At 36.7% G+C, this 25,190-nt stretch overlaps 1 protein-coding gene across 1 annotated transcript in view; it reads right to left on the reverse strand.

Moving 5' to 3' along the window:
* Window positions 1-25,190, reverse strand: part of LOC122813483 (cytochrome P450 4B1-like) — a 517,660-nt gene that overhangs the window by 182,756 nt on the left and 309,714 nt on the right. The window contains exons 7-8 of the mRNA XM_044085822.1: window positions 16,417-16,523; window positions 1,638-1,828 (exon numbers count right to left, since the gene is read on the reverse strand). Coding sequence (XP_043941757.1) covers window positions 1,638-1,828; window positions 16,417-16,523 — 298 coding nt within the window. The remainder of the gene's footprint in view (window positions 1-1,637; window positions 1,829-16,416; window positions 16,524-25,190) is intronic.

Genomic DNA, 25,190 nt, shown 5'->3' on the forward strand with positions numbered 1-25,190 from the left:
TGGTATTCAAGTAAAGTTGGCTTTGCAAATGGCATTCTTTTGTTCATGATAAATCCAGAAAAGGACACTTCTATGTTGTGGAATATTTTGAGATGGTTTAAAATTCTTTTCAGGGTATAAAGTTAATGAAGATAAAACAAAGGCTATAGCTGTAAATTATGTACCCACTAATGAATTGGTTCAGCAACACTCATATTTATGGGGGCATGATAAGATGAAATACTTAGGTGTATGGATTAAAAAGGATACTGTTATGGTAGCTAAGGAAATGTAGGGAGAGACTATACAAAACATAATACAAAAACTGAGAATCTGTTTATGGATGTGGACTCTTCTTGTGGTTCAGAATAGAGTAGGGCCTATTTTGTTATGTTAACCTTTTAAAACAGTAAGCTAGACTCTTCCTCCTGCAGTCTTCCTCCCATACTTGGGCTCAACTGCTGGTCTATCACAGTGGCTAGCAAGCCTGCCAAAGCTCATGACTCTCACTGGATTCACTGTCCCTAAGGGTGAGCAGAGAGAACTTACATTTAGCTTTACCTAACACTTGGGATTAGGGGTAACTTCCTTAACCTTCAAACATATGCCTAACCTGTCTACTTTCCTCAACTGTTCCACAAATAAGAATCAATACTGGAAGAAAGCAAATAACAGGAAAATGTTAATTTGGGAAGGGAAATTCTAACCTATGCATTAAATTCTTCAAATGCTATGATAGAGACTCCAGCTGAAGGGATCAGGGATTATTTTATTAGTTTAGTTTTTGCACAAATAATTTACCAGGAATGTTTGCCTGCTGTCCTCATTCTTCACTTCTCTATTTTGGTTTCTTGGACCACTACTTTTTTGACAGTATATGGAAATAATGGTGTTCTTTCAGGATTTGGGTCTATCAGGTACCCCCTTTCAAAGCATCCACTGTTTGGTTTAGTCAATTTAACACAAAAACACCCACAATATTTACTCTATTTGAAGATCTGATAGGGTAAATCACTTACCTAAAGGACAAAGATTAGATATCTCCCAGCTCGACATTTACAGCATTCAAAATAAAATGGTCTGGTTAAAATATCAGGGTCTTTGTGGTGCAGACATTTGTTGTAAATGTCAAAAACCTCAGATTACAGTCTACTATATAAGCTGAGATTGTCTTTCCACACAAGTGGAGTGGTATGCAGGCCACAGAGATGCCACACAAGTCATAGGTGTAGAGCTACTTTTTCCCAACTTTGGAATAGACTACATTTATTTTGTGTTTCAGAAATATCTTATTATTTTTTTGTTGTTGTTGTTATTGTCTTTAAATACTGATGCTGCCTGCAAAGAGGAAAACACTGTTTTGTTTACCATAAGTATGTTATAGAGACCTGCTTCATTGCACAACCAATATGCTGTTGAAGTCAGCTGGCTGATATTTTCTTTGTTATATTTACATTTCATGTTTTTGATTTTGTTATTTTTCCATGAAATGATTACTTTGATAAATAGCTGCAGTTTTTTGTGATTGTTATTCCTGTGTGAAATGACTGATTTGATATATGGCTATAGTTCTTTTACACATTGTTGCTTTGTATGTTCATTTTATTGGAAGAGTTATTACTGTAAAACAAAAATAAGTAAAAACAGAGTATTCTCACCACTCCAATGTGTTTCTTCCAGCAAGAATTTCCTGGATCTCTTCCCTACATTTTGTCTGGTGTTCTGGGTACATGGCCATACAGTAGAGGATCCATGAAATGCCACTTGACGTAGTGTCATGTCCTTCAAACATGAATGTATCAACCTCAGCACAGATGTCTTTATCAGACAGCCCCTTTCCATCTTCATCCTAAGGAATACATGAAAGAATGCCGTAAATGCCAGGTCAGATTTCCCTATCAATGGATGTGCTCTGAGAAGACATGCATTATTTACTTATTAACTAGGTAAGTTAGTTGACCAAAGGACCATTTTCTGACATGACTAAGCAAAAGGTAAACGCATGAACAGGAGAACAAACAAAAGGACAGCAAAGATCAAGTGATGTCAAATATGAATCACACACACACACACACACGCACACACACACACACACACATACACGCGCGCGCGTGTATGTGTGTGTGTTATTAATATATATATATATATATATATATATATATATATATATAAGTACACAGCAATACTTAAGCATGCTCTCCAGAAGCAGTGAAAGTTTCTTACTACTGCTTTCTTTCTAAAAGGGCAACAAGGTAGAGTGAATGGATAATTGGCTAGCGGCATCCCAAACCTCTAGTTAAGTGTGATTATTTAGTTAACTAGTATAAAGGAATTTAAAATGTGCATCCTTTAAACTATATTTTATGCTTTATAAAGAAAATAGTTGCAGTAATGTTTCTGCCACTGTATTTTTTCCATACTCTGCAAATCTATACTTCTACAAAGCTTCTAAAATGCAGTGGATGTGAGACAGCACACACTGAAAATATAGTATCTGCTGTTCCAGCAACTATGGTCTTTCATTTTACTTTACAGTTTAGAGCAAGTGTATTTTAAAATATTTTTCTGCACAGAAAAGTTAGCTGCCAAACTGTTTTTCAACTGCTGGGTGAAGACAGAAATCTTAGCACCAGTGCAACATTTGACAGTAGGCAGGAGGAAAACTCTGCTTACTGCAAAGAGTGAATGTAGGACTGATCAAGATGGGAAATGCCATGACAGCTGAACATGGCTACACAGTAGGGGGTTTACATTTTCATATTAAAACTATAAACTGGAATTATAGACAAAGAAAATTTGTTCAGTGCCAAATCACTACCTTCTCCATCCCAGTTTCACTTTTCAAAACATCTTGCAATGCACTGATGCAATCACTAGTTAAATTAGACATGCAACATACTGAAATAAAATCATTAAAGACACTTTGCAGTTAGTTTTCAAGTTTAACCTTCTTCTGATATTTATTTAGGTTTCAAATAAGCAGAAGCTGAAGACAGGGTTTACAATGACCTTGTCTGGAATGCAATTGAAATGTTAGAGGTTGGCCTAGGACCTCAAACAAGATTATTATTTGTTTTTCATAAGGACCTGGACCAATATACTTTATCACCAAATCACAAATCTAGTTTCTTTTGAATTACTTCAATCTCTTTTCCTGCCTAACCCTCAAGAGATCGAGTTCCATCTTCATCTGGCTCTGAAATGAAAAAAAATAAATCCTGCCTAATCTGGTTTTCAAATCTTCCAGTTTAATCATGGTCTGATTATTCCTAGTACTTCTCTCATGAGTTAGAAACATAATTCTAAAAGTATTTTCTATTTCTTTATTATTTCTACATTTAAATACCCAAAGCAAATATAATCTTATCTGCCTATAGTAAATTGGAAAAAATTTAATCTTTTTAAACTTTCTTGACAACCTATATTTCTTAAACCCTTACTACTACTACTAGTAAAAAATGTTTGCACCTTTTCCAGTTAATTTCAAGACTGAAGTACATGCAAAAAAAAAAAAGATAATTATACTGGGTTCAGATAGGGCTCCATTTGTCTATGTCAAAGCCTTGGGGAATAATTATGAATTCTGATTCCACTGTTCAGTGTTTTAATCCAAAGTAGATAGGAGATAAGAGATTTATTTTGAGCTCCATGGAAAAAAATGTGGATTAACATTTTTGAAAACAGTCAAAATCTTTTAATGCAAGAGCAAGAGGTATGAATGAGGTTTGATTAATGTTAAAGATCAAACAGTAGGAAAAGAAGAACTATGCTATTAGTAAATAAAACTTGAAGGGATGAATACTTAAACTGCAAAGCATTCAGCACTGAGGGTTTATGAAGGCAAGAAAGCATGAAGTGGACAACTGTTAAGTTATAAATAGTTAAGTGAAAGAGGGGTAAAACAGTGAAATAATGCTTACTGATTGCATAAACAGCAAAAAACTTGGAAATCTTTATACAACACTTTAAAGGGAAATAAACATAAAACTTAGAATAAACTGTTAGTAATAGAGTGCAATTCACATCTCCGCTATCTGAAGTGCAGGTGCAGAAGTGCAACACTGCTACCCTATGTAACCTATATTGCAAAGTACTGTAATGCATGTACTTTGAATGTCATAAATGCTGTACTGGATTATTTCACTAAATGCAGTAACTGCTATGGTCTTCCACTATGCAAGGATGCACCCCTAACTGAGATTTAAAGATGCTAGGACACACATTTCTTAAGGGTGAATTTATCTTCCTCCTTATTTCTGCTTTTCCACCACTTGTAAGTCTCCCTTCAGATATACAGCCATTAAAAATATTTATTAAATCACAACTAAAACAGTGACAGGTACATATGCAGTAATATAAAAAAAAACAAATCATAGGAACATTTTTCTTGCACTGTATGTTTCCTTTTTCACAAATAACATTCATTCCAACATGACTAGAATTTTTCGGTTCCTTCCATCCCTTAAACCTCACTCTTCCTCCTCAACATCATTCTTCATTCATTGTTCCTACAGATTCCCTTCACTTCTAAACAATGTGTTTTTTCTTTTTTCTAAGGTTCCCACCTCCAGTTCTTTTATATTCTTTACAATATTCAGTACTTCAATTGCAGTTGATTTAGATTCCATTTTCTAAAAATTGCTTTTTTTGACCACCAGCAGCAGCATTAAACTTAGTAATATCTTAGTATGTCTAGGCAAGCCACAGCATACGACTCAACTTTAGAAGATCATTTCCATAGCTGTAACTATTTGTTCTCCTAACATTTCTGACAAAACACACTGCAGAGAATTTATAAAATCTGCCAAACTGCTACATTCACAGAGGAGTACATGCTTCCAGTTACCTCTAACTTTCAGATCACACCCCCAGCATTTGTTATCTACCTCAGGAAAAATTCTCGCAAGTCTGTTTGCATTATAAAAATATCTATGCAAACACTTCCAAGCAAAAATCTTAAACTTTCTGGATTTTGTTGCATTGGGAGCCATACATATGTTTTTCCAGTGTCCCTTAGTAGCACTGCCTTTCCAGTCTCTCTTTGCAATCTTTTCTAACCTCCTTTGTTTGATTCTTAGTTATCATACAATATTTTACATGCCCTACTATCAATAAGTTTTTAACAGTTTCTTCTGATCTAGACTCAACTAAAAACCCTACCATAGTTCATTTTTCACTTAGCATTTTCATACCCCTTACTCTTTGCCTATATTCTGTTATCAGTCCCTGATATGAAAGGCAGTCTCTTACCTGCAGTCCAAGCTTCTGCTTGTCCTCATTCAACTCTGTTAACTTTCCCTCTCTAGATATTTGCTCCAAATACACAGGTCCCTTTGCTATTTATTTTTTTTTTTTTTGTAAGCTTACTGGTGGCCAAGTCTGTTGGCAAAATCTCCTTTCACCATGCCTGTATTGGACTAGTTCTTAGAATATTTTATGAGTATAATGTTCTGTTTGGTTATTATTTCCCTTAAGGACCTGTATCCAAAATCCTTCTCACCCCCATCCCCATTTTATCATCCTCTTCCATTTTGATTTAGAACCTTCTGCTTGTGTATGTGTATGTTTCAGCTGACAGGCTCCTACAGGTGCTCAGACAGTGCTAATTCCTGTACATAGCTTAAGAAAGCTTGTTCTACTTAATGTAACATCATTTGTTATTTTGGATACTTGCTGATAGAGTAAGACAATGTCATTTAAAACAAAAGTGTTTTATTTCTTTTTCTGTATGTCTTTGACAGTAGTATTGTGAAAGGCTAAGTGTTGCAGCATAGTCTGATATAACTGGGAGGTGTTTTTCAGCTGATAGGCTCCTATAGGTAAACAGACAATGCTACTTCTTATAAACAGCTGTAAGAATGCTTGCTCTAAGAGTGCTTCAAGTGTCTTTGCACATGTTAACGTGTGCTAATGTAACATAAGAAGATAATATTTAACAGATGGGAATTGTTTTATAGGTATGAAACAACAATTTGTACTTGGTTCGGTATAGAACTTCTGAACCGAACTCTGTTACAGGTATGGAGACATTAAACAGATATGGTCTAAAAGATCTTTTCGCTCAAAGATTCTTGTGTAGATGTTCTTTTTGTAAAAATTATTTGAAACTAACACACATGATGTTTATAATAACTGTTGCACATTGAACAAACTATGGAGTACAATAAAAACAAAACTTGATAATACTGAAAGGGACTGTAGTTGCCAATTTAGAGAAGCAGTTTCCATAATAAAATAATTAATAAATGAATTTAATGATGAATCATTTTATGAACAGTTCAGTTTAATGAGAAACTGTTCATAATGCAAATTTACCAAATATCAAGTCAACTGCTGATAATGATGAACCTACTGAACTACAAGTATTACACAGCATATGGTTACTTTGTAAGGAGTAAAATTAAAACAAAAGAAAAGGTACATTAAACAAAACACTCAAATTGATAGTACACTATACAAAAAAAAAAGGTTATGTTAGAAGGTAGGTAATAAGAAAATGTTATTTAAAAAGGAGCTATGCGCACAGAGGAAATCATTGAAGAAAATAGCAAAGTTAACACTGGATATAATAGTAACACATCTACTCCTGATCATATTTTTCCAGGTGTAATTATAGTGAACAAAGTGAAGTGTGCAAACAAGGTTGATGGAAATAGGAATGCTCCATTAGAAAGTAATCAAGAAACAGAAACTAAAATAGTTAATCCTTTGAAATGGTTAAATGAGTGTTGTTATACAGTCAGAAAATTCAGACACAATTGAGACTGAACCTTTGGACATGGTAAGAATTCCAAACAATGACGATGAAAAAGGAAAATTCATTCATAGTCCTCAACCAATAACAACTTGATGGAAATGAACAAAGTTGGAATAATACTGAATGGCAGGATAAGGGCAAATAAAAGGAAGGAGGATGAAAATAAGGATGATAATAGTACAAAGAGAAACAATAAAACAAATTCACGTGCATTTGAACTAAACAAAGCAGTTAATGTGGAATGCAATACTGATAAATGATATAAACAGAAAATATGTATTAGTAGACAATGCTATACTGGGAAAAAAGCATTATTATAGTTGATTCATACTTGCAACAACAATCCATAATACTACCATGTCTGAATAAAGAAATTAAATTAACTTGTTTACGTGGAGTTAAACTTGTGGAACTATTTGATGTGTGTAAAATGTTGCTGGGGAAGACCTATACTTAAGAATTTGTTTAAAATGTTAGGGACCAATGACTTAGTACACTGTTAGAGCATATGAAAGCTGCAGCTACTACCAAACTTTTTTTTTACATGCATATTTTTCATCAAAAAACAACAATTAATCTAACTCTTTATGAAATTCCTCTTTTCCCAAAATTGTTGACTATGCTCTAACTACAGTCAAGCTAGTTAACATCCTGGCTTTGAAGACAGACTATATGAAGGGTTGTTCAGGCTGTTGACACTATAGGAAGAAATGATAGCTGAGTATGATATATTTACAAAAGATCAGTTCCATGTAGCAAAAAATATATCAATATTTGACAATGTTAATATTACAGAATAAGAAATTCAGACAACAAACCTAAGGTATTTTTACACTAATTCTCAAATATAAAAAAGAAAGATGAACTACTCCTGATTACTGATAGTCAAGAAATCAATATAACAGATAATAAGTATAACTTGATTGGAAAAGGATGAAAGAGAAGATGGTATTAGTTCTGATACATAATTCAATATTAGGTTATACAGCATATCCAGCAACCAAAGATGAAATTATGTTGGCTATATTAAAAAATGTAGAGACAGCAAAGAATTATTAGGTCCCACCTTTTCTGGTGGAAATTTAATAACTGAAGAAAGAGACATGGTTGGAGCAATCAGAGAATATTTTGTTGATTTTTTCAAGTTCTATTGGTAAACCCATTTACATACCAATGGTAAGAGTGTGTGCAAATTGTAACTTTCAAACAATTTCAGATAAGGAAATGGTACAAAGTTTAAGGAAAGGAAATAAAAATATGTTAACTGGACATGATAATTTATCTGGACAGTTTATTAGTAAAATTACTGACACTACCATTAATAAAAAAAAAATAACAGCAACATGGTATACCATGGATTTGTGCTGAAAGACTGAATAAATCTCTTGTAGTTCTCATATTCAAAGGAGTTAAAAATGAAAACATTTACAACTTTGACTTGATTAGTCTGACTTCAGTTATTGGCACATGCTTTCAGAGCTGCATAATAAAAAAGCTAGAAAATGAAGGTATATAGAGCTCAAGTCTGGATAACAATCCAATATGGATTTATCAAAGGTAGTCCTACCATTACTAGGCAAATAAACTTCTATGAAAAACATCTCTAAATTAAAAATGCGTAGTCATTTACCTAGACATGTCTAGAGATTGTGATCAAGTTAAGACATTACCAGATTACAAACAGACTGGAAACCGTCAATGTAAATGTGTACATAATAATATGGACTCCTAATTGGTTGCTTAATAGCAGCAATGTATAATATTGCATGGACATCGGCTGACTTGGAAAACACTGGAAGAAACCACAGGGCTCAATGTTAGGACCTATTTTATTTAATATTGTTTTTGCAGACTTGCCTACTTCATGCAAATTCTGGCTTACTAAATATGTAGACTATTGTAAGGTGGGTGGTGCTAAAATACATGATCAGGAAAATGTGGAATGAAGTTATAAATAATTATTTAAACAATCACCAAAGTCCAGTGCTGAATAAATGGAATGGTGAAACCAAATATGTATTAACGAAAAAAAAAAACAATAAAAGAATTCCAATACACAGCCGACTACAAATAATACTTTAAAACGTATGGTAAAAGCTTTCATAATTGTACTGATTGCTTCATCTGATCATTAAAATAAAGCATTGTAAAGGAACTTCATTTATAAAATTCTACAATCAGAATTACAAACTTAATTACAACCCACCAATCATCTTATATATCATCCATTCAAATGATACAAAGTATCGCACACTTACACATACTCTTAAAAGACGTGCACCATTTAAAGACACAGCTGTCATAAAACAAAAACCTCATGCATCAACTTATATTACACAAACTACTATAAAAATACATATATGATCCTAGAGATATAATAAAATACACAAATATGTAGAGCAATACAAATAAACTGCGTTAAACCTAAAATTATTTACAAACATTTCAATCCATCTCTTCAGATCATGTGCCTTTAAAACTGGTTTAAGTGAAATGTAGCCATTTAACCCTAAGGCTCTATCTGCACTCAGCCTAATAATCCATTTGAGTTCTGCTTTCTCAGTTGTATTCTATATATCCCCCCTCGGATATTATCAAATAATTTCTCAATCACCATGAACATAAACAATGGGAGCTATCAGTATTTAAGACATGCTTAGCCAATGCATTATTTATATTAAATGTTCTACTATATAAATGCTCCCTTATTCACTCTCTAATGGTTCAGTTAGTCTTACCCACATAGAACAAGTAGCATACAATGCACCAGGTCAAATATACTACATTCCTGGTGTCACAAATGGCACATACTTTAAATGTATCATTCATTCCAGATTTTCCAGATTTAGGATGAAGAAAACAGTTACTAATACCTATGTAACTACAATAATTACATGGGGTTGTACCACTGGACTCATGCATCAACCTATTTCCAGGTCTATTCCTATTTCTGGGTTGACACAGCAATCTCTTGATTGACATTCTACTCTTAAACGTAAAATAGGGTTTATCTCCCACTAACCTTTTTCACCTTTTCATTGGTTAAAAGTACAGGCCAATGTTTATAAAAGACCTCTTTAAACTGATTAATGTTGCTAGAGTAAAATAAGGGTACTATAACCAGTTCCCTCTTCCTAGCACTTACGTTCGTATTTGTAACTTCAACCTCACACAAAAAATATCATTTAGCCCTACTTTTCCTAAAGGTTATCACTTGTGAAAACACTTCATTGACTTCAAAATCCCTATATCCTCTTTCCTTGAGATTCATTCTAAGTACATCCAAATCTCTATAGAAACCAAACTCATCAACATTAAGCCTGGATAAATGCATACCTTGGCTCTTAACTATAATATTAAAAACATATCCAGGATGCATGCTCTATGTAACATGGTATTTCTATAGCGATCTTTCCTAAACAATTCCATATTAAAGGAACTATCCAATGACTTGGTAAAATTGTAGTAGTAGTAGTAGTATGAATAAAATCAATAAATGCATATAGGGCTTGCTCTGTGCCCTTCCATAGCATAAATATATTATCAACAAAACATGGATATATTCCTATATGTTTGGAAAACACTTCTGAACTAAGAGCCACTCCTTTCCATTTAGCTAAAGCCATAATGGTGTAGCTATTGGCACACTAAGTGCCCATATCTATGCCATCTATTTGGAAGTAATACCCCCATCAAACACAAAGACTTTATTTTCTAATATAACCTCTGTGAACCAGCATATCACCTCAATCAACCTCCGATCATAATTGTTGTGTCTCTCTAAGTATGCTTTTACATACTCTATCCTCAATGTATTGGAAATAATTGTGAATAAAGATGTTGCATCTAAAATAACCAATGGGCAAGCCCCAATGCACCCATCCTGATTGACATGTGCATACAAGTCTTGCAAAAACTGTTTAGAGTCTTAAATGACAAAACTTGATTCTTTCAATATAGGTCAAAAATGCTTCTCAACATATATTGAGAATGGCGCAGTTCATTGACCTTTCCCTGCCACAATCAGATGAAAAGGAAGCCATTCAAGGTCCTTATGAATTTTAGGTAGCCCACACAAGATGGGGATTAATGGACTTTCAGCATTCAAATAGTTAAGCAAGTGTAATCAATCTACTAAAAAGACCATCATAAATAACACTGTATATCCTATTTCTCATACACTCAATATCATTTAGCTGTATTACTCTATAAAGTTGACACATCTCTAAGCATAGAATTAATAGTGCTGAAATAATAGTCACTGTCCATTATCACCATCCGGCCACCTTTATCAGCTGGTCAAATCGCTATACTGGTGTCACCATGTAGCTGATAATAGTACCACCCTTTCACCAGCAGTTAAATTAGAAAAGGTATTAAAATTGTTATTATTTAGTAAAGCCTCAGACAAGTCATTTTCACACAACTTACTAAAAGCTTCAAGCAATGGATGATAAATAGGGGTATAAGTACTAGGTGTCCTGAAAGTCACAACAGATGTATGTTCACTAGGAGGAAAAGTTAGCTTGAGCATCATATTCCTCAAAAACAGCTTTAAGCCCAAAATAGTATTGGCCAAGTCCACTCTCTGTGCAAGAATATAAGACAAACCCTTGTTCAAGACCGATCTCTCCATCTCAGAATGGGTTCTTCTCAATAAGTTCCATACTAAAGAGTTTTCATCAGTTGCCACATATTTTTGAGGGTACGGTTGATGCTCACATGCATCTCTTACTTCTTGAATGATTACCACTCTCCATCCTCTCTTGTCTTATGGGATGGGGTGTCTCTATTGTTTCCGCAGTGAATGTAGCTGGCGTATCTAGTAGTTCTTATAACTGGGTAAATCCTTCAGATCAAATGGATGTAAAGAGGAAGAAGAATGCCGCTACAGTTTCTGATTCGAACCAGGGTTTCCTGTGCTGCTCCTCCCCATAAATATTCTCTTCTATTTTGGGAAATCTGACATACATGTCGCTAACAACTTTGATTTAAGCACTGCTACTTGTGCAACCCCTAAATTAACAGCTTTCTTATTTGAAAGGGATTATAATACCCTGACTCTATAGCTTCTCCCTTCCAACCAGCTTTCTATCCATTGAGTTATAAAACCATTAACATTACATTTTGACATTACTCTCATAATTCCTTTATGAAATACAGAATCAACTTCCCTTGCCAGATATAAATATACCATGTCAACTGGCAAGCCTTGACCTATTGCTTACCAAACAGGTTGGTAAAAGCTCTCCACATTCGATATGCAGAAGTGCCCTACAGTAAAGCCATGATGCTAATCATCAAGAAAATCCACCATCCCTTCTGTAACTTTATCACAAACTACCCTTTCAAAACATTTACATAACAGGCAAGTAAGACTAATAGGATGGTAATTACCCAATTATTTTAAGTGGTTATTATATCTATAATAAAAGGAGATAAGTTATTTCTATATCAGAGGCACACAACTTGTACAGTAACCACTGAAATAAATATGAAAGATAACTAACTATTTGTTCTTTTATTTTACCAAGAAAAACCTCTCAGACCATCTGGTCCAACTACAGTATGAGATATAAGATAGTACTTAATGCCATAGTTATCTCCTTTTCACCTATAATACTCCAAACTTTCATACCTTGCTTCCCCTCATCTTTTGAATAATGCTGTGATATCCCTGCTCTGGGCCAGTAATCAAGGAGCCTTAATCCTCACCCTTGACACTGGGGAGGGATGTTCACTTGGAGCAAAAATAGATACACAGTATTTCCAGATACAGCTCTCTGCACGAAGCACAATTTCCCTCGAGCACAAAGGGAACACATACAGTCTGGGTGCTGGGTTTCTCTCTCTCTCCAGGTCCCTAATATGACTCTCACTGACACAGGTTTAGAGTTGAGCCCTCAGCTGAGTGCTACACACACACACACACACACACACACACACACACACACACACACATACACACTCACGTGCGCGCACACACACACACACACACACACACACACACACACACACACACACACACACACACACACACACCTGGGAAATGCTGGCACAGCTTTACTAGCTCTGCCACCTTTGCCCAGACTATACGTTAGTTATGCTGCACCAGCCAACTACTCTAAGACTCTTACAAAGTTACCCAATTACACAGAGTAAAATTACTACTAATACAAATTGTAGTGTTTGACCAAAGCAGCAAGGCTTTCAGAAGTTGCTACAGTGTCACCAAATAAATATAAGTACTCTCAAAAGTTAAAATATTCTCTAAAAGACCAGCCACAATGTAAAGTTTAAATACATTTAATAAAAAATAAAAGAATATGAGAATACTAAATATCTATTTACAATAAAACACCAGACTTTCAGTCACCGGAAATAATAAAAATAACACAGATGGAGAGATTCACACAGATACAGAAAATAGTACTTAACTAATCTTACTATGTTTTCCTGACTGACCTAAATAATTACTATTCCCTGGTTACTTACTAAAGCAAGCCAAGATGAAGTGAGTGAGTGGTCTTCCTTCTTGGTCAGGTTTCAAAGACAGACTGCCCTGAGACCTCTGTCTCATCTAATATTAAAACATCATTTCAGTTCTGGATTACAAAATATCACATGCATCTGGTCATCTGACTCTGGTTCCCACACTACCCCCTTTGCTAGAAAATGAACTAGAATTTAGCACATGTGTGTTACCATACACACAGATATAGCTTTGCTGAGATGTGTTATAGCATCTGGAAGCTATAAAACCATTTCAAAACTTCCACCTTCCCAGGTTAGCAATTAGTTCACCCCTAAGGACAATACAGTAGGATTCTTAGTCCTGGTTTTCACAAGCATTTCATCTCTGGCTGCAATCAGAACTGTAAGATACAATGTTTATGGCCTAAACCAGGTAATTTAATTTCAGGCTATTTTTCAAAGTTAGCTGGACTGATATAAACCTCTTCTCTTCCAGTATCTTCTGTTACAATATATTCTTTTCAACAGTTACAATACAGTCTGACATACAGGTGTCTTTCATTTCTGTCCAGCAGGGCCCACTGTTGGTACATTTATAACACAAGCAGCTTTACAAATACATTTTCAACACACGCATCTGTACAAATCAGTTTGATATACAAATGACATAGAATTCTTTACAAAACTCCAGCTAGCTATGCTGGCATACATTACATATCCACTGGCCTACTTCTTCTGGCATAGCTAGCAATACCTGACATCATCACAAATGCCTTGAGACCTCTGTAAACTCATCAACAAACTTGTTTGATTGTAGTTTTGGGTAAGAAATAAACCCTCATTAAACACAATACTAGTATTAAATCCATTGCCACCTTTGTGCTCCCTCAACTGTTTATACAAAGCCTTTTTATTGTTTATTGTATAACCACCCAACCTTAGTCATGTTTACTTTTAATAGTACATATCTGTTTTTCTTAAATTATATCTTTAACAACATACAAATGCCATAAATCGCACTACTTACGTGAAGCTGTGATGTAATAAACTTAGCACAAACAGATAAAACAGATAAAGGCATACTAAAATAAACAGTTTGCTCTTATGTTCCCAAGAGCATAGCAATTTGCTCTCCTTTTGTCTTCATTACATCAAAATTAATTTCAAAGTTCAAGACATAGCACAGAATGAATGAGGTGCAAATCATATCATATCAGAAATTATAGTTACATAAGGGTCCTAGTAGTAATCTGATATTATTTCTAAAAAAATATCATACTAGTGTCTGACAACCTTCTTTTCTTGTACTTGGTAAACAGCATAAAAGCCATGCCATGGAAAACATTACCTAAATAAATGAATGAATTACCTCAATATTTTTATATGGTTTACATGTATATGTGTAAATGTGTATGGTAGGGTGTTACCTTAAGAGTTTATCTGAAGTATCAAAAACTGAGGAAGCTATAGCCAGGTACAGATGCATAAATAAAGAGTGTGGTAAATCACCTCTTCATACTCAAGTTCAGCAAAATATTAAAGCACCCAATTCAGACAAAAGTGGTCAGGCACAGGGTGTCCTTAGAGTAAGCAAAGCAGTAGGAGCATGCTTTTGAAGGTAATTGTAGTAGTCTGAAAGTTTATACTGTTGTGACAAGAACATTAAGCTTGTATCTTCTTAATGCATTGCAAACAACATTTAAATACCTACATGCCTTTTCTGTATGTACAGCATTCTTTTACCTAACGGCTGGTTTCATCTCTTCATCCCTTATTTCTACACTACCCAAGAGCACTGACCCAGGTATGATCACAGTTCCACCCAAGTTCAGATGAATACTGACAAAATCATAATGGCAGGGGGACTTATCAGTCTGCTTAAAGTAAATTCACGGAAAAGGGATTCCAGTCATCCCAGTATACTTTAAAAGTACACGCTACAAAGAAATGGACACAGATATAAAATAGTGATAGTAATGTGCTCAGATGGTTGCAAGAAAACTGCATCATAGGGATTGCACATACAAAAGTGATTTTCATAAGGACAAAGCTCCAGAGAACTGCTTAAACTTACTCAGTGCCATGTTCCACCTGAAGAGAGAATAGCAGTGTTACCATGCTGAAATAAGTACTCATAAATCACTACAATGCAATGGTTTTACAATACTTGATCATCTGTCATTTAACAGTCTTTGTTACTAACAAACATTTTAATCAAATTTGCAAGCTAAAGGGCATACATTTATAGCCACAAGTAAAGGCATCTAAGGTATTTTCTGAAAATGTTTAGGAAATGTCTAGATGAATCTACCATTTAATATTGCTACAGAGTGATGAAGATGGTAAAGAATTCTTCATACCTTGCGGACATTTCTATTCTAAACTTCCTTCAACCACTATATTATACATTATAGGTTCATAAGTACCTTATGCAGGCATGTTAACCTGAGTACCCTACTTAAGGTGCTTAAAGTAATCTCTACCAGCCTCCCTTCGAAATATTCAGAGCCACTCTAACTTCAAAACTCTTCTTCAATCACCTCTTTTCAAAGTGGGACTGTTCCTGTACCCCCACCACATAACTCCTCAATATCATCTCCCTAGTTCTATAAACCTCTACCCTATATCACATAAACACCCCATATCCACTCCTTTCGCCACTATAAACCATCATTTACCTCTCCCACCTCTCCTTTCTCCTCTCTGTCTTCTTCTCATAATTCTATCTCAAGGCAAAAAAATTGTTTTTATCTGTACATAATGTTCATGTTTTTCATCTGGAGTGCCTATACTTTGGAAATACCTGTTTGACTACATAAATCTCATTTTTGGAAAATCACTACTTAGAATTAGAAATGTCTTGCCTTCTCTATAACTAACTGTATAGTTACCTACACTCTGTAAATAATGTTTTGACTATATGAACATCAGCTTTTTGTTAATTCATCACCTAGCAGTAGAAATGTTATTGTCTTTTTCCTTTAACTAACTGCATATTATCCTTTGTATGTTTCCACTGTTTTACTATCTTATAACTTTTTATAAATTGATATAATTGACTACTTCTATCGAGCTTTCCCCCCGGGCCTCCACTGAAAACGGGGTCTTCCAGGCCCAGTGGACTATCCCAGTCATCAAACTGTAATAAATAAATAAATAAATAAAAATAAATAAACTACACTCTTCACAAACGTTCAATGACTTACTCTGGCAAACAGCAGGATATCAAGGAAATCAAGGTAGCGCTTCTGCTGGATTTTCTCCAATTCTTTTTCATCTTTAAGGATTTCTTTCCTCTGTTGTATCACTTTTCCTAAATAGAAGTGAGAAGTATACTTTTATATTGTAGTAACTGCAATGTAATACACTTTTGGTACAACAGTAATATTAGAAATAAAAAAAAAGTTTTCAAAAGAACTGAAAAGTGCAGCAGGATAGGGTATAGTACTGTGTCAAAAACAAAATGAAAAAGACACGAGTGAATGCTTATGCTATCTCATCCTTTGCAGAAGCTGGCAAGCAGTGCTCCCCAACAGGAAAAATACCTTTCCCAAACTGTAGAAATGTGAACACTTTCTCAACTGTTTGTCTGGAAATGGCTTTGTTTTGCTTTCAAGAACATAAAATCCAAAGAACTATATGGCATTAAGAAACGTGCCCCAAGGTCTATGTCTAGCAAATTTAATGTAGGCTGGAAAAGGAATTAGAACACTAACGAATAACTTACAAAGTAACTACTTCTTTCAATATAGGCAGGCATGACAGAAAAGTAATGGAATACACCAGCCTCATCAAAGGCTGTGCTCCTTCCTGAGCATTGAGTTCAGCTGAACGACAACAATAAAGAGACAAAAGACAGGGTTTTGTAAAAGGAGAACGAATTGTGCAGGATAGGGAAAAGGTACAAAATCATCCAAAGATATTCATAGGCTGACATTTTAAACAAACAAGAGAGCTGTCAAAGTGAAGCAATTATGACAGTCAGCTGTAAATCATGCCTCGTATTCAATTACCTTTGAGGGTAACATTGCTTATCCTTTAGAGGATTCTTAAACAACACGCCACTAAGAGCAAGAAATCAAGAGTAAAAATGTGAGGAGAAACAGACGATGACATTCTGTGCTAGCAACAGAAGTAAAATTAGAGGAAGGGGCTTCCAGGAAGGACAGAACGTGTTAACCATGCAACTCTTCAGGGCAAAATCTTTGTAGTCCATACAATCTCCATCTCAAACAGAAAATACACACTAAACAAACACAGATCAGTGTCAATCACAACTATAGGGTCATTCAAAAGAAAATGGCAGTAAAATATACCTCTGCAAAGCTTTCCACATACAGATGCAAGCAGAGAAGCAAGGATGCATGTACAAATAAAGCATTCCACAAGGACTGCAAAGAACCTGGTTTATCTCACAAACTATACGCACTACAATGTGCTTTCATTTTTTCACCATTTTTGCCAGATTTAGCATTTGAAAATTTCTGACCGACTTTTATTGGTGTATTTTAAACAAACAAGTCTTGACCTTATTTTCTTTTAACGTGTTTAATGTTAATAGGTTCATAGGTAAGTAGCCCTTGCAGGTCATTTTAAGCCTAAATAACTTCCTTTCTGGTGCCTGAATTAACCCATCCCATTTGGTGTTAGACTGGCCTTACCCATCCCACGGCCGATAATTATACATTACTCCTAATAAAAATAAATCGGATGATGCTATATATAATTTGAAGGGACCCATTTATGGTATAAATCATTTAGTAGCTGCCTCTGCCTATTAGTAGTACAGTTGGCAATTCTGGGGTAAATTTTCTATTACTCATCAGTATGATCACTGTTAGTGTTAACTGTTAATGAACTGTCTGACAAACATGCTTTTGCATTATGAAAAAAACATGTGTGCTTTACTTTAAAATGTTAACTCCTGTAATACAGACCTGCTTATTTTTGTGTTACAAAAAAAGGTATGTAGTTTTCAGAACCTTAACATAAAATGTACACTTCCATAACAGCTGATAAGTGATTCCTTGTTATGTCGGTTCCCCTGCCTCTGAAGAGTTACTAGAACACTCTTATTCTTAAGTGGTCAACCCAGCAGTATTTAATTCTTCACTCCTTGAAAATATTTCACCAGTCTAATGTTACTGTTCTGGGTATCAAGTTTCCCCACTGAAAAGCATCGGAGGGATCCAAATACCTTCTGTTCTGGGTCTTGGAAATTAATATGCTTGGATTGTCACTAAAACATACACACTAAAACAAACACCAAACATCTCACATAAGCCTACACCCAAATGGCATATCTAAGCAATCCTTTCTTGGTTTGTGACTTACTATGGAGTTGATTGGTATGAGAAGTTTTATTTGAATTTATATTGTAATTATTATCACTGTTTTTCAAGGGGCCTAGACAGCAAACATTTACACAGAGAGGAAAAACCCGAGCATATCTAAACAATCCTTTCTTGGTTTGTGACTTACTGTGGAGTTGATTGGTAAGAGAAGTTTTATTTGAATTTATATTGTATTTGTTATCATTGTTTATCACAGTTTGTAGGTAGGAAGGGACTGCTTGTTAACAAGATTTACATTGATTCATATTTTGTTGTTTTACCTTTAATTTCACTGTTGGTTGCTAGAAAGGGATAGGTTTTAGACAGGCAAGCTCTAGCCACCCCAAGGGGCCTAAACAGCTATAAATTTACACAGACTGCAGAGAGGAAAATCCTGAGAATATCTGAACAATCCATCTTGGTTTGTGATTTATTTATTTTTATTGTCAAAAAGAAGTGCTACTGTGAGTGATAGTGAGAGCGACACAAAGGAATTACAACTTTTGTCTGGCTTGTAGAGCTTGTATGGTCAGAACAGCTTACTGTACTTTATTTAGTTGCATATTGCTGGTGTGATTTTTTTTTGTCATAGAAGATGATTTAAGTTCTCTTTGAATTCTCTGGTTACTGGTTTTTATCTTTTCTTTTGTAATATTGTATTCATTTGAAGATGAATATGGATTCCTTAAATGAATATGCAATTAACGATTTGCTGTTGCAGAAATATCTTGTACAGTGTAATAAATGCTATGCATATTTAAAGGTAACACCTGGTAACGCCGGTGATTTGTGTTCCTCATGTCAAAAGTTGAATGATTTGCTTACCATTGTTAGAAGTAAATCTAGACTTGATGATGATTGCACTTGTACAATTTGGATTACTGTTGTTTCATATATTAATGACTGGACTGATGAACTAAATAATGCTAGGCATAGAACAAATAGAACTCATTTAGGAAATGATGCATCTATTTTCTGCAAAGATCATTCAACCACTATGAAAAGTGCAGTTTTGTACCTACCATAAATATAGATGTTCGAGTGTATATACTGCTGCAGTCATCACACTTGGGTTATCCTGCCATCAGGCGGTCCCGCAGTCGGCCGAATCCCAAAGTCTTGGTCCGGCGTCGGTTGGCGTCACTTCTTCCCTGACGTCAGTGCGACAGGGGTATAAAAGAGGCAGCCAACACCATTTTCTTCAGTTTTTCTTGCCCCAGATGTCAGGTGCCCCCAACTAGGAAGGCAATACAAATAACTGCAAAATACCTTAGTAGATAAACAATAGTACTAGCTGTTATCAAATACACCATATAGGCATGCATCCATTAGATTGATGTACATGGAGTTATAACTAACACCCTGGTATGTAGAGGGGATGGTGGGAGGGTAACCTGGACTGCAGCAGTATATACACTCGAACATCTACATTTATGGTAGATACAAAACTGTACTATGTTCATCGTGTAATACTGCTGCAGTCATCACACTTGTGTTGAATCCCAAAGCTATGGATGGGTGGCTGGTACTAAACTGGGTTAGGTGAAGCTAGGATGCCCTGCAGAACTGCAGTAGCAAAACCAGTGCTGGTTTTTGAGTATAATGGAAGGTGGTAGTGCTTGGTAAAGGTGTGCACTGAACCCTAAGTAGCTGCCTCCAGAATGTCCTTGGTTGGAACCCCCCTGAGAAAGGCTGCTGAGGTTGCTGTAGCCCTGGTAGAATGGGACCTCATATTAACAGGCACTGCTTTCCCATGGTGCGAGTAGCAAAAATGGATACAATGTGCTATCCATTTGGAGATGGTCTGTTTTGAAATAGCCTTTCCTTGTGTACCTGCAGCATAGGATACAAAGAGTTGGTCAGTTTTTCTGAAGGTGTTTGTCTTATCCAAATAGTAACGTAGCTGTCTGTGAACGTCCAAAGAGTGAAGGAGTCTTTCTCCTTTATTCTGGGGGTTTGGATAAAAGGTGTGTAAATGAATGGTCTGATACAAAGCCACACTGGATACTTCCTTTGGCATAAAGGTAGGGTTAGTTCGTAAAGAGACTCTGTCCTGATGGAAAATGATGAAAGGTTCCACTGCCATAAGTGCCTGTAGTTCTGAGACCCTGTGTGCTGAGGTGATAGCCAGCAACAGAGCTGTTTTCCATGACAAGTATTGTAGTTCTGCTGAGAAGGCTGGTTCGAAAGGAGGCAGTGTTAATTTTTCTAAAATGAAGTTGAGGTCCCAAGTTGGCGTTGGGGGTTTTCGGGGGGGTCTTATATTCTTAGCCCCTCTGAGAAACTGCCTTAGTAAAGGGTGTGAGAATATGGGAGGATCCGTATTATATTGAGCTGAAATGGCTGAAGCATGGATCTTAATGGATGAGAAAGAAAGGCCTTTGTGTAGCATCTCAGTTAAGTATTGCAGTATTTGAGGAATGTTTGGTATCCAAGGATTTTGGCCTTTAGCGTGGTTCCATGCACAAAATCTTTTCCATTTGTCTGAATAAGTTTTTCTGGTGCTGGGCCTCCTGGCCTCCAAAATGACATTCAGGACGTCTTTTGAGAGAAGTGTTGATTGATAATTCAAGGTATTCTCCATGCAGCTAAATTTAAAGTCCTGAGCTGACTGTGAAGGATCTAAGAGTTTTGCTGAGTCAACAGAAGTGGGAATTGAGGTAAGATCCATGGAGGGCTGTGAGTCAAGGTCCTTAGTAATGGGTACCAGTGCTGACGTGGCCAGTCTGGAGCAATGAGGATCATTTGAGGTCTCTCTGATCTGACTTTCAGTAATACCTTGGTCAAGAGAGGTAGTGGTGGGAAGGCATAGACTGTCAATGCTGTCCAACTGAATGATAGGGCGTCCACTTTCCAGGCTAGGGAATGATAAGTCCTTGTGCAAAATTTCTGTAGTTGGCAATTGTTGGGGGAGGCAAATAGATCTATGTCTGGGCGTCCCCACTTTTGAGTTATCATTGAAAATACTTGTGGGTGTAGTCTCCACTCGTGAGGATCTGTCAAATTTCTGCTTAATTCGTCTGCCAATATGTTTTCCTTTCCTGGCAGGAATTGTGCTTGCAGTTGTACTTAGAAAGTCAATGCTGTGTTCCACAAGGTCATTGCCTGTCTGCATAAAGGGTAGGAGTGTGTTCCTCCCTGTTTGTTTATGTACCACATAACTGTGGTGTTGTCTGTCCTTATTAGTAGTTGTCCTGGATGCAAGAGGTCCTTGAAGGCTGTCAGTGCATTTTGCACAGCTAGCATCTCCTTTTGGTTGATGTGTAGATGCATTTGTTTTGCGGACCATTTGCCCTGTATGCACTGTCCTGCCATGTGTGCTCCCCAGGCATAGTCTGAAGAATCTGTTGTCATAGTTTGGTTTGCTGGAGGTAAGACAAAAGGAAGACCCTCATTTATTTGACATGCCTGAGCCCACCATAGGAACTCTTTTTGAAGGCAGGGCATGTGAGGTATACTTGTTTCGAGGCTGTGCCTGTGTTGAGTCCATACACTTTTCAAGTACCATTGTAATTTCCTCATATGCAGCTTTGCATGTGGAATTAGTTGAATGCAGGATGCCATGAACTCCAATGCCTGCAGGATTTTCCTTGCAGTGAGCTGGGTAAAAGTTGCCATCTTTTTGAAGTATTGAGTCAGTTGTTTTTGTTTGTCTGGCATAAGATAAGCCATCTGGGTCGTTGTATTTAAGCTGGCACCCAGGAATATTATGTCTTATGAGGGTATTAGCTTTGACTTCTTTTTGTTTACTGTGTACCCTAGGCAACTTAGCAGCTTTGTTACAAATGCCAGATGCTGTAATAGAATGGCCTTGCTGTCTGCTTGGATCAGGCAGTCGTCCAGATATGGATAAATTTGTATTCCTCATTGTCTGCAGTATGCAATTACTGATGCCAGGCATTTCGTAAATACTCTGGGCACAGTAGATAAGCCAAAGGGCAATGCAGAGAATTGATAATGCGTTGTATCTGCCAAAAATCTGAGGTATCTTCTGCAATCTTGTCTGATAGGGACATGCAGGTATGCCTCTTTGAGGTCCAATGTTACCAGCCAAGACTCCTTGCCCAGCATGGGAAGAAGCTGCTGTAGTGTGAGCATTTTGAATTTGGGTACCTCCAGGTAAGTGTTTAGGATTGAGAGGTCTAAAATGGGTCTCCAGGCTTTGTCCTTTCTTGGTACTAGAAATAGTCTTGAGTAAAAACCTCGACCTTGCTCCTTTGTAGGTACCCTTTGAATTGCTTTCATATCCATGAGAGCTGAAATTTGCGTTTGTGCCTCTGCCCATTGGTTTGGAGGCAGATTTGGCATGCCTCTCATCCGTGGTAAAGTGTGAAAATAAAATCTGTAGCCTCGGGTAATAATATCCAGAACCCATTTGTCCTTTGTTATGATGCGCCAATTTTGTGGAAATAGAGCCAGTTTTCCTCCCAAATGTGCTGCCACAGCAATCTTGCTTAGCAGGCGAAGAGGGAAGTCATTGTGTTTGTTTCCTGAAGGGTTGAGATCTTTCGTCTCCACCTCTTTGAGTTGTTGTGTGCCATTGTCTAGGCCTGAAAGAACCTTGTGGTTGGCCTCTGCCCCTTGGGCGTCTGTACCTACCCCTTTGGGGTCTGTCTGATGCAGGAAAGGATCAGTTTTTTGATGGCCAGTTTCTGCTGAAACGAGGAGGTTGTACCTGTAAAAAATCTTTAACTGTCTGCATAGATTTTGCCTTTTCTTCCATTTTCTTTAAAAATTCCTCTGCTTTGACACCAAATAACACATCTTTCTGCAATGGAGCATCCAATAACTTTGCTTTGACATGATCTGGTAAGGCTTGCTCTTTTAGCCAAGCATGTCTACGTATTACAGATCCTGTGACAACTGCTCTACATGAGGCTTCCAATGAATCAAAACCGCACTGTAAGGTATGCTTTCCCACCTGTTCTGCTGCATGCAGCAAATCCTGCATCTCTTTGAAATCAGGTTGATCTGTCTGAGGGATCATTTTCTGCTTTAACTGTGTAATCAAGTACTGCTGGTATTTTAGCATGTGGAATTGGCAGTTTAAGGATAAGGGTAATTAAATCCTCAGCCATCTTAAGCATCTGTTTTTTAGGCATAGGGGGGGGGCTGTGGACCCGGTTTCCTAACTTTTAAGGGGGCTTTAAGTTTAGCATAAGACTTAATAGAGATAGTTGTCGGTTTGAAGACACCTTCAGAAACCGAAGGCCTGTCCAAAATCTCCGGATCACCGTCAGTGTTGGCGTCCGAGGGGTGAGATGGAACCGGCTCCTGAGGGCCAGAATTTCTAAATCTGCGGTAGTCAGGGGCTGCGTAGGCGCCTCGCTGAAAACCGGAGAACTGGCGGCAGGCCTTGCTGAGGCATCGGTATCTGGTCTTGGCCTTGGTTGCCTGTCATTATCCTTGCATTTTTTAATCATTGCTGATGTCGGTTGCTCCGACGACATGCTATAATTAAATTTTCTGCCAAAATAATGTCAGGCGAAATCTGCCCAACGCTTGATTGTACGTTTGTTGAACCTAGCACAAAACCGACAACCAGAGACGTCGTGGTCTGGGCCTAGGCAAGGAATACAATAAGAATGAAAATCCTTATGAGGTATTTGCTTCCCACAAGAAATGCAATTATTAACTTTGTCTGACATCGGTCTAAGGCAAGAAAAGTTTCCCCAATGGGGTACCTAGCTTTAGAGAAGACTTCGGGCTGAAATTCGATTCGAAAATCACAGGAGCTGGCCGACCGGCACTTGCGAACTGCTTCTGCTTCGGGCACCGCGCGGTAAGAAAGACTGGAGAAAATGGCGTCGGCTGCCTCTTTTATTCCCCTGTCGCACTGACGTCAGGGAAGAAGCGACAACAACCGATGCCAGACCAAGGCTTTGGGATTCGGCCGACTGCGGGACCGCCTGACAGCAGGATAACCCAAGTGTGATGACTGCAGCAGTATTACACGATGAACATCAAGACAATGCAGCAGACAACTCTGGAATTCTGAATGCAAGCATTCAGCAATCTGAGGATACAATTTGTTTATAAGGGGAAAAAAAGACAGAAAGGAAGAAGTTCACAACAAATAACAAGGAAAAAAATAAATTGGTTAATGACTGTAAAGGAAAGAGAATACCTAATAAAAATGGCATTGCTTTGCTGTGTAATACACAGGTTACAGGAAATGACATTTTTCTCTAAGAAAACCTTCAGTCTACAGAAAAAAGCTTCATCTTTCCAATGGAGAAGGTAGAAAAAAAGGGGCAAGAGGCAGGTGAAAAGGAAGAAATCAAAATTGAACATAGAAGGATTGAAGAACATTACTGTAAGAAAAAAGAAGAGAAAGACAGATGCTGACTGCATGACTCAAGCTGTGGATTTACAACACCAGCTGGATGAGAATTTAATACATAATGAAAACAGTGGGATTAATAGGACTAAAAGCGATGAAGATCAATCTTTTGTAACAACGGATAGAGCAGATATTACTGTATTAGAAGCTGAAGATTCTTCAGAGCTGGCCAGCAAAGATATTTTTGTAATTGGAGATTCAATTATTAGAGGAACTGATACATATATCTGCAGAGATGATAATGAACATCGAATAGTGTTATGCTTGCCAGGAGCAAAAAATAGACGATGTGAGACAAGCCTTG

This window comes from Protopterus annectens, chromosome 10.part0, assembly GCF_019279795.1.
Source record: "Protopterus annectens isolate FY-2018-M chromosome 10.part0, PAN1.0, whole genome shotgun sequence".
Lineage (NCBI taxonomy): Eukaryota > Metazoa > Chordata > Ceratodontiformes > Protopteridae > Protopterus > Protopterus annectens.